General features: G+C 37.0%; 1 protein-coding gene across 2 annotated transcripts in view; it reads right to left on the reverse strand.

The window, feature by feature from the left end:
- Positions 1-18,712, reverse strand: part of PDHX (pyruvate dehydrogenase complex component X) — a 71,988-nt gene that overhangs the window by 28,045 nt on the left and 25,231 nt on the right. For both annotated transcript variants that reach the window (XM_027072907.2, XM_027072908.2), the window contains exons 3-5: positions 14,961-15,061; positions 7,851-8,050; positions 4,332-4,430 (exon numbers count right to left, since the gene is read on the reverse strand). In XM_027072907.2, coding sequence (XP_026928708.1) covers positions 4,332-4,430; positions 7,851-8,050; positions 14,961-15,061 — 400 coding nt within the window. The remainder of the gene's footprint in view (positions 1-4,331; positions 4,431-7,850; positions 8,051-14,960; positions 15,062-18,712) is intronic.

Here is an 18,712-nt window from a genome sequence, read left to right on the forward strand (position 1 = left end):
AGGGGCAGAGAGAGAGGGAGACACAGAATCCAAAGCAGGCTCCAGGTTGAACTGTCAGCACAGAGCCGGACGTGGGGCTCAAACCCATGAGCCGTGAGATCATGACCTGAGCCGCAGTCGGGCGCTCAACCGACTGAGCCACCAGATGCCCCTAAACTGACACTATCAGCATAGGTATTACTATTTTATCAAGAAAAAAAATAGTTTAGTTTCATTCTTGTAGTAATTAAGATTCTTGGGTAGAACAGCTCTTAGTAAAGAATAAAAGCAAGAAGTCATTAATCATAAACAAGAAAAGAGAAAATCAATTCTGGCCACTGCTTCACAGTCAGCTTTTATTGCTAATTTCACACTTACATACCTCGTAAAGTATGAATGTTAACTATTGTTTAATAACAGCCAACAATTTAGTTTCTATAATGCAGAGAATGACTTTAATGATTCTGTCCATGAAATAATTAATCAGACTAGACTGAAGAATTAGGTAGGCATTAAAAGCTCTAAAAATTAGGAGAAAAACAAATACACCACACACTTCTGCAGAACAGCAGAAGGCACCTTGGTGGTTCACTCAGGGTAGAATCTTCTCTACCAGGATCCCTTAGAGAGTAATTCATTTGGGTGGGCAATGACTTAGTTTTCAAAAGAAATACTATTACAAGAATGCCAGACACTTGCCTGTCACACTGGTCAGATTTTTGATGCTGTGATATGAATACAAACATTAACTACAACTATGATTTAAGACACAGATATACCAAAGATGTTACGTTACAGGCAAAGAACTTAAATATATTCTCTCTAAAGGTGGCCCCAGCGCTCGTTTTCCTAAAATACTACATACGCAGGCAAAAACAAAGTCCATATGCTTTTGCGCAACATATATTCTGAGTGATATGTTTGAGCAACATTAAAATAGCAACCCTAACACTTAGGATCTACTTCATAAATACAATGCATCAGAGGCACTTCTTCAGCAGTTGGAACTGATTTTTCTATTCTACTTGCATTTTTAGTTAACAGTGGAAAAAGGAAGGATGTCCCTCCAAATTCCAAGAATGTGTGCTAAGGGATTTGGGGGGAAGCTTATGTCAAAGCCTGCAGTTTTTCAATCTTATCAGAATATGCCATTTTTGTAGATGACAGCAAGTCAAAGTTTTTCCCAAAGTCCACCTTAACGTTAAACTTAAAACACAGGCATCTTTAGTAGCATACAAAGCAAAAATCCTGAATAATGCATGCTTTCAAGGATCTTCTCACGAAATCTTTTGTAATGTGTCAAAGTTTGAAGACCAAAGGTTGACTCCCTTATGATGCAGAGTTAAAGAATACGGACAGGAAAGAGAACTGGATATGAGGAGGAGGAAGATAGCAAAAACATTAAACATGTAACTCTATTTTAACAGTGCTGCCTTTGGGTATACAGCAAGACAATACCATTTTGTTCTCTTTAATAAATGTTACATTACTGTTATAACTTCAACTGAGGTTTAAAAAAAAAGGTATTTGGGGGCGCCTGGGTGGCTCAGTCGGTTGAGCGAACGACTTCAGCTCAGGTCATGATCTCGCGGTCTGTGAGTTCGAGCCCCACGTCGGGCTCTGTGCTGACAGCTCAGAGCCTGGACCCTGTTTCAGATTCTGTGTCTCCCTCTCTCTGACCCTCCCCCGTTCATGCTCTGTCTCTCTCTGTCTCAAAAATAAATAAACGTTAAAAAAAATTTTTTTTAAAATAAAAATAAAAAAAAGGTATTTGTTCATCACATATGTATTAAGCACACATGGAAAGAGAAGGGAGAAATGAAGAAAGCACTATTTCATTCCTCTGCTGTCACACCAATGAACTGCCTTCTAAAATGTCACCTGATCACCAACTTCAAAGACTTTTCTCAGATCACACATTCTTAACTTTTTATCCAGTTCCTAGATATCCTCCAAAACAGGAATTTCAGCCTTCTAAAAGTTTACCTCCTGATTATCTCAATTATAACTACTGCTCTACTACCTACCAAACCTCCCTCTCTAGTTCCAAAGTGTTTCCTGCAAATAACATTCACCTCGCGGACCCTGATGCCTGCGCGGCTCGTCAGCACTGATAATAAGCTTCAGAGCTACCCCATCACCCACGCCACTGAGACAAATACTTTCTCAAAGCCCTTATTGTATTTATGGAGCCAAAATTTCATGACCCGGATCAGAATTCCAACTTCAGTCCTTGACTGGTTGCTATCCTGGTCTATTGCTCCACATTCAGTCCTTTACGAAGGCTTCTGGATTCTGTCTGTAGAACACTGTCTGCGTCAGAAATCTCTCTTACTTCTTCCATACACATTCAAGCATTTTTTATCTTTTACCTGAATTACTTTATAAGCTTATTAATTTATCTCCTTACCTCAAGTATTTTCCTACTCCAATTTATCTTATGCAAATTTGCAAAATTAATCCTTCTAAGGTACAGCTATGATTATTTTACATTTCACCAAATCTTACTCGATGATTAATGAATTAAATATAGACTCTTTGTCCCATCCCTCAGAAATATAGGTGAGTATCCCTGGTTATGAAGAAAGATGTTTTATCCCATTTTTACAGGGAGTTTACTGAAGCATAGACTAGTAGATTAATAAAATTAAGGTATGAATAGTAGACACGAAATAGGGATTAATGTGGGAGAAAAACTAGGCTTAACTGGCTATCGAGATACTTAATTTTAATTTTTTATGGCTACGTTTTTAGGTCCTTTAACTAGAAATTCACAGCCTAGGATGCTCTTTTTCAGTCAGGAGTCAGGACAGCTGATTTCCTGCTCATGTGGTATGGCAGAACTTCACAGGATGTGTTTAAGAGAACCACAGACACATGTTTGATGAGCAAATCAATAAGGCTATAATACAGATAAATGAGACTATCTAAGAATTAAGGAGGTACCGCTCCCCATAAAAATAATACACAAACATAAACTAATGCTTTAATGAAGACTAAAATAACCAATGGGGGAAAAAAAAAAAAAAAGGTCCCTTGGTCCAGCACTGCCACTTAATAGTTTCATAACCCTTGCCCCATCGCAACTTAAAAACTTTTAAGCCAGTATCACCGATCACTTTTTATCAATATTATATGAACAGGGAATAAGCATATTGTTTTAAGACATTAACTCGATTTGAAGAATTTAATATTACTGCCATAGAAATATAACATATAACACTACTGCAATTTTACATCAGTTCATATGCCTAAAGGATTAACCTTTGTCTTCCCAATAGACCAAGTTTGAATAGAGCAGGCGCTATCTGTTCTCATACACTCCTGAAAGAAACAAAATTTAAACAAATGGTAAAACATATCAGTGTTCTTGAACAGGAAGACTCAGGATCATCAAGATATCACTTCTTCCCCAACGTAACTTACAATGCGATACAATCCCAATAAAAACACCATCATCCCCCTGCGGAGTCCCGTCAGCAGGGCAAATGAATGGTTTAAAATTCATTTGGAAGAATAATAAAATAAGAATAAACCAAGAAAACTGGTCTATTGAAAAAGAAGAGCAAGGATAACTCTATCAAATTTTAAATCTTACTTGAGAATATTTATAATTAAGAGTGTGGTACTAAGCAAGTGAGGTACTAACTCATGGACAGTGAGATCAGTGCAACAGAAGACCTAAGAGGGCCAACTGCATACGGAAATCTCTTTGGTCATATCATTGACTAAATTCCAAACAGATAAGAATGAAAGTATTTTTAAAAGTATATATCTAGGTTTTAAAAATTTAAGTGTGATCGCTAACTTATTTCAAGTAAACGTAAAACAATACAAAGGTTCACCACTCTGCACTCTAATTTTCTGCATTTATCACCATTTCTAAGGATCTGGCTTTGTTACCAAATTAGAACTGTTCTTCACTAATGCTGTAATTATTCAGAAACAACCCTTGCACAGAATATAATTTTACACTGCCAAAGCAACTAAAAATACAAAAGAACAGTATACATCCTTTTAAATCTTAACACTGAATAAGCTCTTCTTAAAATACTTTCAGAAAAGGATGATCATGATAAATAATGGAATTGGTTGTTACAAAAAGCACAAACAGGGGCACCTGGGTGGCTTGGTTGGTTAAACGTCTGACTCTTGATTTCAGCTCAGGTCATGATCTCACAGTTTTGGGAGTTTGAGCCCCGTGTTGGGCTTTGCGTTGACAGTGCAGAGCCTGCTTGGGACTCTCTTTCTGTCCCCCCCCCTGCTTGCCCGCCCTCTCTGTCTCTCTCTAAATAAATAAATAAACTTAAAAAAAATTTTTTTAATTAAAAAAAAAAAAAGCACAAACATACTCTTTAGTGAATATCCCCCGAGGGCCAGTGGCTGTGCCCTGGCTAGCATCCAGGGAGTGTTTTTCCAGAATATTACGGGCAGCTGGACTTAAACGGAACCTAAGAAGAAAACACGAAGAGATTAAGGAAACCAATAAACACTTAAATTTGAATCAAATGTACATAAACGTCAACAATTTTGCTGAAACTTAGAAAAATAAAAACTTACAATGAAATTAAAATGATTCCCAGAGATAGTCACGGTAAAATAAATTAATCTGTACGAATCTGGTTTACTTTACTACCAAAACATTTCATACAAAGTTACTTAGTTACTATTTCAAAATACTCTTTCAATAAGAGTAAATATTCAGGGTGCCTGGGTGGCTCAATCGGTTGAGTGTCCAACTCTTAATTTCAGCTCAGGTCATGATTCCAGGGTCATGACCCTGTGTCATGAGGATTGTCAAGGATTGAGCCCTGCGTTGGGCTCTGCGCTGAGCCTGCTTAAGATTCTCATTCTCTCTCTCTCTCTCTCTCTGTCTCTCTGTCTGTCTCTCCCCCTCTGCCCACCTCCCCTGCTCTCACTCTCTCTTTCAAAAAAAAAAAAAAAAAAGTAAATATTCAAAAGAGGAGAGCTTCTATTTCAAGTAATAATTTTTCAAATGGTTCCTAATCAAACACATCAATACGGAACTAGATAAATCATTCCTTCATTTTTTCTGTGTGTGGTAAAAATACACAAAATTTACAATTTAAAATATTTTTAGGTGTACAATTGAGGGGCATAAAGTACAATTACACCAGCCATCTCCAGAACTTTCATTCTCCCAAACTGAAACCCTGTCCCCATTAAACACTAACTCCCCACTCCCCTAGCTCCCAGCAGACAGCTTTCTACTCTCTTTACCAATCTGACTACTCTGGGTAATTGACGTAAGTGGAATCATATTACATCTGTCTTTTTGTGGTTGGCTTATTTTACTTAGCATAATGTCTTCAAGGTTCATCCATGTCATGGTATATGTGTCAGTGTTTCCATCCTTTCCAAAGCTGAATAACATTTCATTGTATGTATATGGCACATTTTGGACACATGAGTTGTTCCCATCTTTTGGCTACTGTGAGTAACACTGCTATACATGGTTATACAAATATCTCTGAGTTCCTGCTTTCAACTTTTTTGAGTATACACCGAGAAAAGGAATTGCTTGAGTATATACCGAGAAAAGGAATTGCTTGAGTATATACCGAGAAAAGGATCATATGGTAATTCTATTTTTAATTTTTTAGGAACTGCCATGCTGTTTTCCAGTGATTGCACCATTTTACATTCCTACCAACAGCGCACAACTGTCGTAATTTCTCTGTCAACACATTATTATCATTATTTTTTTTTAACAATAGCCAATCCAATGAATGTGAAATGGTAGCTCGCTGTGGCATTGACTGGCAATTCCCTAATGATTAGGGACACTGAGCATCTTTTCACATGTTTATTGGCCATTCATACATCTTCTTTGGACAAAATATATATTTGAGTACTTGGCCTATTTTTTAAAAAAATTTTCTAATGTTTATTTATTTTTGAGAGACAGAGACACAGAGCACCGGTGGGGGAGGGGCAGAGAGAGGGAGACCCAGAATCCGAAGCAGGCTCCAGGCTCTGAGCTGTCAGCCCAGAGCCCGACGCGGGGCCCGAACCTGCAAACAGGGAGATCATGACGTGAGCCGAAGTCAGACGCTTAACCAACTGAGCCACCCAGGCACCCCTACTTTGCCTATTTTAATTGAATTGTTTGTTTTGTTGTTGTTGAATTGTATCCTTTATATATTTTTAAAAGACATTAGTATTTACATGAAAGCAGTATTTTAGATTTACTCCAAAGAGTTAAGAGGCAAAACACTTACGTTGATTATTAGACATGGAAACTGAGACATACCAAAAGGCCACACAACTACTGAGTGTCCACTCTTCGATTATGACCTTTAGGCAAAGCAGCAGATACAAATAACTATACAGTTTGATAAAGATGTGAAAATTGAAAACTGAATAAAAGGGGCTGGGTCCAGAAGTGTGTAACTAAAAAATGGAGAGGAAGGAACGTGGTACTTGCTCCATTTTAGGGAAACAGCTCTAGGCGCTATGGACTCAGTGCTATCAAATCTTTAGATTTTTCAGAAGAAACTGAAATTTTAGATTTTTGGTAAGATTAACTATAACCAATTCAAAACTTTTATTTAAGAAAATCACCGTGTGGGCCAACACTGTGCGGTTCACAGGTCTGCTGCTTTATAACCTACACCCCCGGGTCTCAGACTCATTAAGTCTGAGTGATGGATCGTCACAGAATGACGGGGTACACACTGTGGTCTCTGCAACAGGAGAAGAGCAGTGAACACAGCCAGGAGCCTGCCTCTGATTTTCATGGTAAATGAAGGGAAGTTAAAGCAAAGCAGTCAGAAGTGCTGTGTAAACAGTGACGGGAATTTACAACTCAGCACTTCAAAATCACTGTGGATTTTTTTCTGACAAAAGCTGACATTGGTAAGCTGAAGGAAAAAATTTTTAAAAAGGAAAAATTCTGCACTTTTATTTAAGTTTGAAAGTGGTTCATAAGAGGACCCTTCTCGATGAAGAGCTTTTTCTTATAAAGTAATTTTGTATAATTATAGAGAATGTTAAAATAAATAAATGAACTTGTTAGAATTTTCTGAGTCCATCCATTTAAGCTATGCAAAGCTGAAATGAAATGGTGTTTACTAAGTGTGTTATACAGGGATAAGATTGAGCTCTAATCTGTGTCAGACACTCACATGCAGAATAGTTGCAAAGAAATGCATGTTAAGATGCTAATTCCATTTTACTTAAAAAAATTTTTTTAATGTTTATTTTTTGAGAGACACAGAGAGAGAGGGAGAGACAGAGAGAGAGAGAGAGAGAGAGAGAAATGAATGAGTGGGGGAGGGGCAGAGAGAGAGGGAGATCTAGAATCTGAAGCAGACTCCAGGCCCTGAGCTGTCAGCACAGACCTCCACATGGGGCTTGAACTCAGGAACTGTGAGATCATGACCTGAGCCGAAGTCGGAGGCTTAACTGACTGAGCCACCCAGGCACTCCTGCTAATTCCATTTTACATCAGTTATACATTTAAAACTGGAATTCACATTATGGTAACTAGAATTCCATGGATGAAAACACGATCTGAAATTTGGTATATTAAATTCCATCCCAGAAGGCTAAAACCTAATTCAAGTTCAACACGGACAACACAGACTGCTTTGTTCTCCACCAGGTGAGCAGAGCTTTCCTACTACCTGGAACAGGGCAGGTATTCAAGAACTATTTGTTTGTTGAATGAACAATGACATAAAATAATCATTCCTAGGCATCAGTTACCTAAGAGAAAAAAAGGAAGATCAGCCACTTCATATATAAGGTACAAAGATGTTTGATAATGATTAAGATACCCGAGGAGTTGCCATCACTTTTGGTTTGGTTTTGTTTTTTTACATCAGCATCCAAATAAACATACTCACTGCAGTTTTCCCGGTATATGTTCCTTTTTGACAGGAGTAGAAATCTGTGGTTCTGGCGAGGGGCAAGGCACTGATGGTTTTGAAGCTGGTGATGGAGGACCTACATCTTTGGGGATTTCAACATGTTTCCAATCCTCTCCTTCTTCAACTAGCAAACCAATTAGTGCACCTAGCCGTATATTTTTAGATCCTTCTTCAACCTAGATTTCAAAAAGAAAATAACTGCAGAGATGGAAAGGCTCATGACCTCACCAAGTAGTTTACATAATTCTGTACTGATTAGAAAGATCTTAATTTGAGCTAAAATCTGCTCCCAAGTCAGCCTGCCTCCTCCTTCCACCCACCACCGTCCTTTCCTGCCTTCCCCCATGTATGCCTTCCTTCACCATTCTCCCTCTCCCAGTTACTCATGAGACAGCCTGAAAAAAAATCCAGAATCTCTTCTCTGACAGCTTTCAAATATGTAAGAGTGATCATACCATCTTCCTTTTGATGTCAATCGTACAAATCCAAACAGGAGACTATGGTTTTATCCTTCAACTGCTTGTCTTTCCCAGACAGTTTCTACACAATGGCTTAGGAATTCCAGGAGCTCACAAGGAATTAACTCTCCTAAGTGAGTCCTACTGACTAATGTTAACATAAAATATGTTCAGTGAACAGTCTCTGGAGAAAAGAATATCCCATCGTTAAACAGAATTGGTTAACTACTCTGGTTAATGTTGGTTTCTGTCTTTCCCTATATTTAATTTTTTCCCTATGTATCTATTTACAAAACCTGAGAAATAAAATAAAACCCCATGAATTTTTACAAGTACAACAGAAACACACTGGTGACTCAGCTAATCAAACAATTTTTCATAGAAAATGTCAATTAAAAGAATAAATAAGATTGAAGTTAAAAAAAAAACTTAATGTATTTTAAACATTTCAGCAGCATTCATTATAAAGGAAGAGTTGCTTTTTATTTAGTTAGTAAGATAAGTCCCTAGAGAACCTTCAGATGACAATGTTTTTAAGTTCGGTCAGTACTGGAAGAAAATGTCATTCCTTTAAAATTTGTATTATTCCCTTTCAATTACATTAAATAAAGTTCATTACCGATGTAATGTAGTGAATAATAGAATGCGAGGCTGAAAGATGTGCATTAATAGAGTAATTATAAGAGCTTAACTCCTAAAATGGGTATGACATTTCTGACTAACATTAATTTTGATGATTATCAGTATATGCACTAGTCTAAAAATAAATAAGGCATAAGTTCTGGAAGTTAGGAAGCTTTCAAAGTTTACTAATTACTGATGGAGAAGAACAGAAATAACACTTGGATGAAGCTAAATACATATAGAAGACACAGGTACATAAGGTAAGGACATTTCATGAAGTGCAACCTGTGAAAAAAACACAAAACAACCCAAGAACAATTTGTTTAGCTGTCACATACTGAAAAGTTTTAGTTCTGTGGACTACTCATTTTTTTTTTTTTTTACTATTATGTCAAAAGGATAAATTAATATTATTTCAAATAAAATTTTTGTTTTAAAACAAAAAACACACTCAACATGGATCAAGAGTGGACAGGAGAGGAGTGCCCCATTGGTAAGGGTTGGAAAGTTGCGCTTGAAGGGCCAGCAGGAGGCTGGCAGGACTGGGGAGCGGACAGTGGACGGCAGGACAGCAACGAAAGCAAAAATAGGCAGGAAGGCCTGGGGCAAACCTATTTCTCCACAGGACCACACACAGGCTGCTGAACTCCATCCCCAGACACAGACCCCAGGGATGGGGCCTCTTTCTTTACAAGAGACATTCCCATAGGCTGAAATGAATCACGGGCAAATGTGCTCCATGCTGCCCACCGGAGCTTCCTCAGTGTATCCGCTAATAGGAGATGCTGAAGTCAGCAGAATTTCCCAGCAGAGAAATTATTTGAGGGGGTTCACTCCACTCAAGGTGCTGGGAAAAACTGTATTTTGATTGTGATGTTAAAAAATAATAAGTTAAGCAATTATTTAAATATTTTCTTCTGTAAAATAGGACAGTGTGAGAGCTGCTGAGCACAGAAGGAGCATGCACTGCGGTCAGTGGCGTTGAGCCGAGTCGCATGGCTGACTTGGTTTGAAAACTTAGTAACAATTTTCTATCATGGTTCAAACCATTATACAGCTTTAAACTGTATTCTTTAATATACACACTTTAACTCATGTGCACAATGAACTTTGGTCTAAAAGGAAGGCACATAGAGGCGCCCGGGTGGCTCAGTCGGTTAAGCGTCCGACTTCAGCTCAGGTCATGATCTCGCAGTCAGTGAGTTTGAGCCCCGCATCGGGCTCTGGGCCGACAGCTCGGAGCCTGGAGCCTGCTTCGGATTCTGTGTCTCCCTCTCTCTCTGCTCCTCCCCCACTCAGCTCTGTCTTTCTCTGTCTCAAAGATGCATAAATGTTAAAAAAAATTTTTTTTAAAGGAAGACACATAAGAAATACTGACACTTACAACAAATCAATGGCAAGCTAAAAATGCACAGCGGGGAGAAAAAAAACACTCATTAAGTCTTTGAGTAACAGTTTGGCATTCAATTGCCAGGCACTGTTCTAGCACTGTGTCAACTCACTTAATTCTCCTAACAACATTACAAGGTAAGTGCTATTATTATTCATGTACAGATGAGGAAACTGAAGCACAGAAAGGTTAAATAACTTGCTCAATAAGGGGGGAAAGGGACCTAACAATAAAAATTATATTGAAAAACTACAGTCTTTAAAAAAACACCAGTGACACAGTATTAGCGTGAGATGCAGCTAAGAAATTGATTGGAGAACACAAATAGTACCAAAAATAATGAATCTTTGTTTTTTAATTTTCGGATGATCAAGTAAGCCCTGTCCAACGTGGAGCTTCAACTCACGACCCCGAGATCAAGAGTCACCTGCTCCACCGACTAAGCCAGCCAGGTGTCCCTAAAGCAAGTACGTTTTACAATTTTGCTTTAATATCCATGGATTTCAGAAAAAAAAATCTATTCTTGAAAATTGTTTTGAATAGTAATGGTCTACCAATATTATAAAATCTATCAGTGAATGTTTTGCTAGTCAATAAATTAAAATTTCAAAAAATTATAGAAGTTCAAATAATCTTCACATCCCCACCCTTTACACCCTCAAAAGTATCCTGGTTTGTAACAAATCATATAAGAAGCCAAACCAGACGATCTTTAATAAATTCTCCAAATATGTCATCCTAATATGCTATTTTATTAATTTATCACTTAAAACACGTGCTGTCCAATTTGCCAGATAAATTTAAGACTAAGCTTATGAACTGGCATGTGTGTAAAAATTTTAAGGTTTTCCGCACAGCAATTTACCAGTGATTAAATAAGACTTTTTAACAACTCCCTCATTAACTGAACTGAACTGGAAATGAATCCTAAAATTATCTACACTGACAGCAATTGCTCTTTATTAACATTATTAAGAGCTTCTAAGCTTTTTTCTGGTTCTAATTAAAATGTAATAATTATTAGTTTATATCTAAAATGGAAATCAGATGCAAAAACTACGAATGAGAAGAGAATGAAATTGGGCAGGGGGAGGAGAAGAATACAAAAACCTCTCAAAGACTATGCAAACAAACCTCCATGAAGAGCAAAACAGACAATAATTTCTAATTGTTTCAGAAACGTGGGCAAACTAAAAACTAGAGCTTTTTGTCATCACTTGCCTTTTGATGAGATCAATCATCCAACTCCTTGACTCTGGAAGTGAAGATCTCTTATATGTATTCTTATTAAAATCATTTTATTATTTGCTCATATGAGAATTATTCCACAGTGAAAGACAGGTGTAACTGGCAGGAGGGTGGGAGGGCTGAGAGTGGAGTAGGGTGAAAGACTAAAAATCCCCAGTAACATCACCTTGATTTTTTTCACCAGAAAACTGTGTACATTAGGACATGAATATACTCCCATTCCTATTACCCAAAACACATGTGGAATAATAATAAAGCCACAAGGCCCTAAAATATACATACAATCTTTTCTTTGGCAAGGAAGTAGCCATTTGTGCTGCTAAAGCCCTTATCAATCACATACTCCCACTAGGCCCCCTACCTTTTCAGAGCATTAGGGGCCAGATGAATAGGCACTACCGACCTATAACACTGTTAGCAATGTGAAATGCATTACAAAGCAGCTAAGTGGGAAAAGCTATCAATTCTGAAAGACTTTCATAGTCAAAGGACCCAGAGCTAGGTCTAAGAACACAGCTTGCCAAAAGCATACACAATAAAACGTAGCTGGGTTTGTTACATATTGTAATTCAAGCAATCTTTTCCTTTTTCAAACTCTGCATAAATTAGTTAGAAACCATTTTTTTAATTTTTTTAATGTTTATTTATTATTTTCAGAGAGACAGAGAGAGAGAGAGAGAGAGAGAGAGAGCACGAGCATGAACGGGGGAGGGGCAGAGAGAGGGAGACAGAATCTGAAGCAGGCTCCAGGCGCTGAGCTGTCAGCACAGAGCCCAACACGGAGCTCGAACCCACAGACCATGAGATCATGACCTGAGCCGAAGTCGGATGCTTTTGGTATGAATATTTATATTTTCCTTATTATGAAGGTATAGAAATTTTAGTTTTCCATTCATATTTCCTCCAAGGAAGTATTTTCAACAATGTGTTTTAACGTGGCTGTTAATATTGTAGATGACAAGTAAAGAAAGTTTGATAATCAGAATGTAAAAAGCAACATATAAATGACTAGAAAAAAGGGGAAAGGTTTCTAGTAGAAAACACGAATGGAAAACTATACATAGATCTACATCTAAATAGACTGTAACATTCCCAAGTGTAGCCTCTGGATAAAATGTACAAAGGAAGGTGTTCTATCCATGCCCAAAACAGAGGTGAGCTGGTGTCTCAGAACTGAAAACCCATCAACAATGGACTACTGATAGATGTGCGGCATCTCTGTACCAAACTACAGAGGCCCAAATGAATACTAACCATTCAGTCGCAAACAACGAATACAAATTATTAGGTAAAAAAACAGACTGACATGCGAGCTAATGGTCACCAAGAGCTGGGTGAGTAATTGTAATAATGATGAAGACAGCAATATATATTGACACTTGGTGGGCAATAGGTCTTGTAATGAGTATATATGTATTATCTCAATCTCTACTACTATCCATAATGTAGATAGTATTGTCATTATCCTCATTACGAGGAAAAAGGCACAGAGAGGTTAAAGAATTTGCCAACTATTACATAACTAATAACTAGCAGAATTTATTAGCTATATGAATCAGGCAGCAGTTTAACTCCAGAGCCTACAATCTTAGCTGTTACAACATATCATTACATGTTCTAGAAGAAACAAACACGCTCCATCAGTGAATATATCATGTAACCCTAAGTAGGCTTTAAGCATTTTATTTTAATTTTCACAAAAATGCTACTATTTCATTATAAAAACAATATAGCTATTATAGAAAATTTAGACAATAAAGAAAAATAGAAAATATGGGGTAGGAGGATCTTAGTTCCATCCCCCAAAAACAACTGACATTTTTACAACACTTTAATCTTTTCTATACATGTTTTTCTTTAAAGTCCTATAAGATTGGGGCACCTGGGTGGCTCAGTCGGTTAAGCGGCTGACTTCAACTCAGATCATGATCTCAAGGTTTGTGGGTTTGAGCTCCACAACTGGGCTCTCTACTGTCAGTGCAGAGCCCATTTCGGATCCCTGTCTCCTTCTCTCTCCCAAAAATAAATAAACATTTAAAAAAAAGTTTTTTTAAGTCCTACAAGATTATAATCACTGCCCATATACAATTTTTAAAATTTTTAAAATGTTTTATTTTTGAGAGAGAGAGCAGGAGCAGGGGAGGGGCAGAGAGAGAGGCAGACAGAAGATCTGAAGCAGGCTCTGCGCTCACAGCAGAAAGGCCGACGGCTGGGCTCGAACTCATGAACCACAAGATCATGACCTGAGCCAAAGTCAGACGCTCAACCAACTGAGGCACTCAGGCGCCCCTGCCCATATACAATTTTAAAAGCGTTTTTTCAAAAAAATTTAAAAATTTTTATTAATGTATAACATGTAAAGAAATTACATTTTTTTCTAGAAACAATTTTTAATGGCTACATGATATTCCACGTTTTCTTCTGTTAACTAACCTTTCTTTTATTGCTAGACACTTTGATTGAACGTCTGTACTAATAGCTTCCACTTCTAGTAATAGCATTACAGTATTCAAGGCATAGCTCCATATTTTAAATTAGCGATAAAGCAAAGATTGCCCAGAGAGGAATATTCAAAATTACTGCATCTATTTAAATTGGGATCTCAAAGGAAATGACTTCAGTTTTGCTAAACCCACAAGTATATATATATCATTAAAAAGCTCATGAAACAGAAAATATACTATCAATAGACAAGACTGTCAACTCAACTATATTTAAGTATGTGAAAAATACCACATATGTATCTTTTTATATAGATATTTTCAAATGATTGCAAAAATGTCCAAACTGTAAGGATGAGTCAGAGTTGGACCAGGCCACTGAGTGAGGCTATGAAACCTATAGACAAGAATCTGCACTGGACAACTTAAGATATTCTTGTCTGGAGAACAGGAGCTGAACAGATGGTCACTTTACATACTTCCAATCCTGGGAGTCCTGGGGACAGATGAAGAAAGGATTTCTTGATTTCGTGTGATACAGTAAAACGTTCCTTCTTTCTGGTTTAACTGACTACAAACTAGGAAACTGCTAGTGCTGAGTTGTAACCTATTGCTTTGTCTTCAAATTCCACCTCAAAGAGCCTTCTCTCTTCTCAGGCCAGAATGCTTCTCATTCTCTATGAAGAAACCCAAAACACTGAGTACCATTGTCATGGTTGAAATATTTCCATGTTGTCTGATCATCACTGGCTATTATCAGACCTTAAAACTCAACTATTTTAAACATCTGAATTAAAAATGTATTATGTACATACAGATAACACAACTGTAAATACAGTGGTAAAAATAAAGGGTGACTCTAATTCAAGGAACTTCCCACTTAAGAGATCTTCATCCTGTTGGAGACATCAAAATATAAACTTACCACTATTTTGGCCAAGATGCCATCATCACTTGCATCTAAGGTAACCACAGCTTTGTCAGTCTCTATTTCACATAAGGCATCTCCAGCACTCACAGCTTCACCTACAAAACAAGACTGGGTTTGTTTTGTTTTTTTTAAAAAAATATATGAATATTAGTATGTGGGCTGGAGTGTGCTTAAGTAAAACATAAATAATAAATACCAAAATATTCAGTAGCTACCTCTGGGCTATAGAATTACAAGTAATTCTCATTGTATATGTGTGTGTGTGTTTGCACGTGTGTATAAATGTATGGTTTGCTGTATTTTCCAAAAGCTCTATAATGGACAGAAACTATATCTGTTATAATAAAAGACAATTACAAAAGATTACTGAGCAAATGTTAAAAAATGAAGTTTACATTTTAGAGACAATAGTAACGAATGCATGTTCTCCTCCAAACAAATCAATTCCAGACCCATTCCTTTCTTTTTAATATATTTTGACTATCATTCCATGAAGAGAAAAGTTTTACAATTAATAGCGCTTCTGGGTTAACATTGTAGGGTGAGTTCAGAAACCCTGTTGGCACTGCAGAGCATAAATAAAGTATATTAAACAAAATGAGACAATGTCATAGACACAACTGAGGTCAAATAAGAAACACGTCTGTGCAACAGAAAGTATGGAAACTCAAAAATGTTGAGCAGTACCTGCCTTGCTGTTTCTGGACCCAGAAGCAGGTGTGTGTGTTGTGTGGAGGGGGTGATCAGCGGGGAGAATGCAGTGGTTTTCTTTGGAGTAAAGAGAACTAAAAGTGATTTGCTGAAGTGATTTGCAAATCAGAATCTCCCCTTAAAGCCAGGGCTGGATCAGTGCCTTTACTCAAAATAGGGGGCTGATTAAGTGGGCAATGAAGACATGTTGACTAGGACTATGGCTTTACAAAGAACTGCAGTAGTCTAGGAGGTGGGGTACAAAACACTGCCTTAGTACAAGGATCTGAGCCAAGCCCCCCTCTGTCTCCATCACTGCATCCTACCAATATCTCCAATAGCAGCAGCAAAATCCCTAGACTGGGAGTGAGGAAAGGGAGGGCAGGAAGACATTGAAACACAAACAAAAAGCCTTCCACTGAAAAGTAAATTACAAAATGCAATTCCAAAACATTTGAAGAAATTTAATGCTAAGAAAGAAAACCACAAAATCAATCACTGAAAAAAAATATTTCAGATGCAACTCATTTAGGGCAGCCTGCCAAAGATTTTTAAATAAGTATTTTGAGGATGCTCAGAAATACAAATGAAGGTAAAAGGCCCATCACAAGAACAAGAGATAAAAAACAGTGTACAGAAATGAAACAAAGTAACATCACATAGGAAGGAAAGAACTAATTAGAAATCTTGGAAATGAAAAATATAGTCATTGAAATAGAAACAATCAATGGGATGTACTCTAGACTGGACATAGTGAAGTGAATTAGTGAATTAAAGGTAGCATTAAGGAACTACTTGGAACTTAATACAGGCAGAGAAAAAGATTAAAAATAGAAGAGAGCACTTAAGAGACACAACACAGATTGAGGCTGCAACATCCGTCTAATGGATTTTCCAACGGAAGAGTATAGAAGCAATACATGAAAAGATAATTGCGGAGAATTTCCTACAACGGAAAGGAAATATGTATCCTCAACACGAAAGAGCTCTGAACGAATATAGAGTAATTTTAGCCTATGGTGCATGGACTAGGAGGGGGCACCGGGAGCCTTGTAGCTTGCTAGAAATATTATGAATCTTGACTAGGCAGCAGTAACCTGGTATATATGTGTATGTAAAAATTAACTGAGCTTATACTTTATGCAATGTATGCCTCACTAAAAAAAAAATTCAAACAGAAAAAGAGCATTAGACTGTATAAACATGAATCCACATGAGATACACTGTCATGAAATTCTACACAAAAACAATCTTTTTTTTTTTTTTTAGTTTATTTTGAGAGTGAGAGAAAGAGAGAGAAAGGGTGGGAGGGGCAGAGAGAGAGGGAGAGAGAATTCCAAACAGGCTCCATGCTGCCAGCATAGAGCCCCACGCAGGGCTTGATCTCACGAATCATGAGATCATAACCTGAGTCGAAATCAAGAGTCAGACACTCAACCAACAGAGCCACCCAGGTACCCCAAAAACAATCTTAAAAGCTATCAGAGAAAAAAGACAAAAAAAACAAAAACGGATTACTTCAATGGAATGACAGCCCACTCCTCAGAAGCTGTAATAAAGGTCAGAAGACAAAAAAGTAGTATCTTCAAAAAGCTGGGGAAAAAGAACTGTAGAATTTTATATGCAGCCAAACCATCATTCACGAATAAAAGAAAAGGATTCTTTAGACATATAAAGGCTAAGAAAATTTACCACCTATTGATGAGCTATTAGAAAATGCAGTTCATCAAGAAGAAAAATGGACACAGAGGGGACCCATGGGCTACACAAAGCAAATTACTAGAGATTGACAGAATGGTAACTATTAATCATTTAAAAGCTAGTTTCTGAGGGTTTAAAAAATGTAAAACTCAACTTCTAAAAAACAATAAGCTGGATAAGGGAATGTTTCATTGATAGTTAAAGCATGCTAAGAACTTGGACATAAATAGGCCAAAAAAAAAAAAAAAAAAGGCTAACTAACTCTAGACTTTATTGGCAAAATTTAATTAAATATGTACCCAAAATACCTAATAGTGTACACCAAAAAAATATACAGAAATATAATCTACAGCATTTAAAAAAGCAGAGGAAAAATTAAGTAAAAACTTCATCCAATTGAAGGCAGACACATGAAAAGAAAAAAACAACACACAAAAATTGTAGAAATAAGTCCAAATATATCAGTAATTGTAATAAATGTAAATGGATCAAAACAACCTACTAAAAGCAGCAGAAATTATCAAAATGAATAAAAGTGAAATAAAACCTGGAGAAATGTGGCTTACAAGAGACAGACCTAAAAACAAAAACACAATAAAAATACAGGTATAGAAAAGCATGTAACATACAAATACATTCCCTCACACATAAACCAAAAATAGCTGGTATATAGCAGTATCAATAGGCACACTCAATAAAAGAACATGAAGGAAAATCTAAAACCCTAAGATGAATATGCTCTGGAAGTTCACTGTACAGAAACTACTTCACTGTATTCCAAGATGTTCACATAGATGGTTATATTATCTTCAGTTAAAACAGTTCAGAACCATCAATACAACTTTTTTAATGAGATAAACATATCTGTTAGATGGTATTTATGAAACACCTGAAAGGTGATTGGCCTAACCCTAAGGAGATTTTTCTACTCAACAAATATTTATTGCAAATGCATGAGGGCATTGAGGATACAGCAGTGGGGGGAAAAACAGTTAAGATTTCTGAGCTCAGGAAGCTTGCTTACTACCTAGTGACAAATTGGAAATTATGGTGGGGATTAGGTAAAGTCAGAATGCTATAGGAACATTCAGGAGGGGTATCAAATTCAGTTTTTGCAAGTGAAAGGCTTCCTAAACCAAGGAGATATATACAGATTTACATTACTATGTATATTATTTATGTGCATTATGTATACTATATACATATTTGTATGTGTGTGTATGTATATATATATATATATATATATATATATATATAATCTAAGCCTGAAAAGATGAGGAGAAGACAATCAAGTAATGAGGCAGTGATCCAAGAAGGCACAACATACCCAAAGCCCAGGAGGCAAAAGAGAACAG

This window comes from Acinonyx jubatus, chromosome D1 (assembly GCF_027475565.1).
Source record: "Acinonyx jubatus isolate Ajub_Pintada_27869175 chromosome D1, VMU_Ajub_asm_v1.0, whole genome shotgun sequence".
NCBI lineage: Eukaryota > Metazoa > Chordata > Mammalia > Carnivora > Felidae > Acinonyx > Acinonyx jubatus.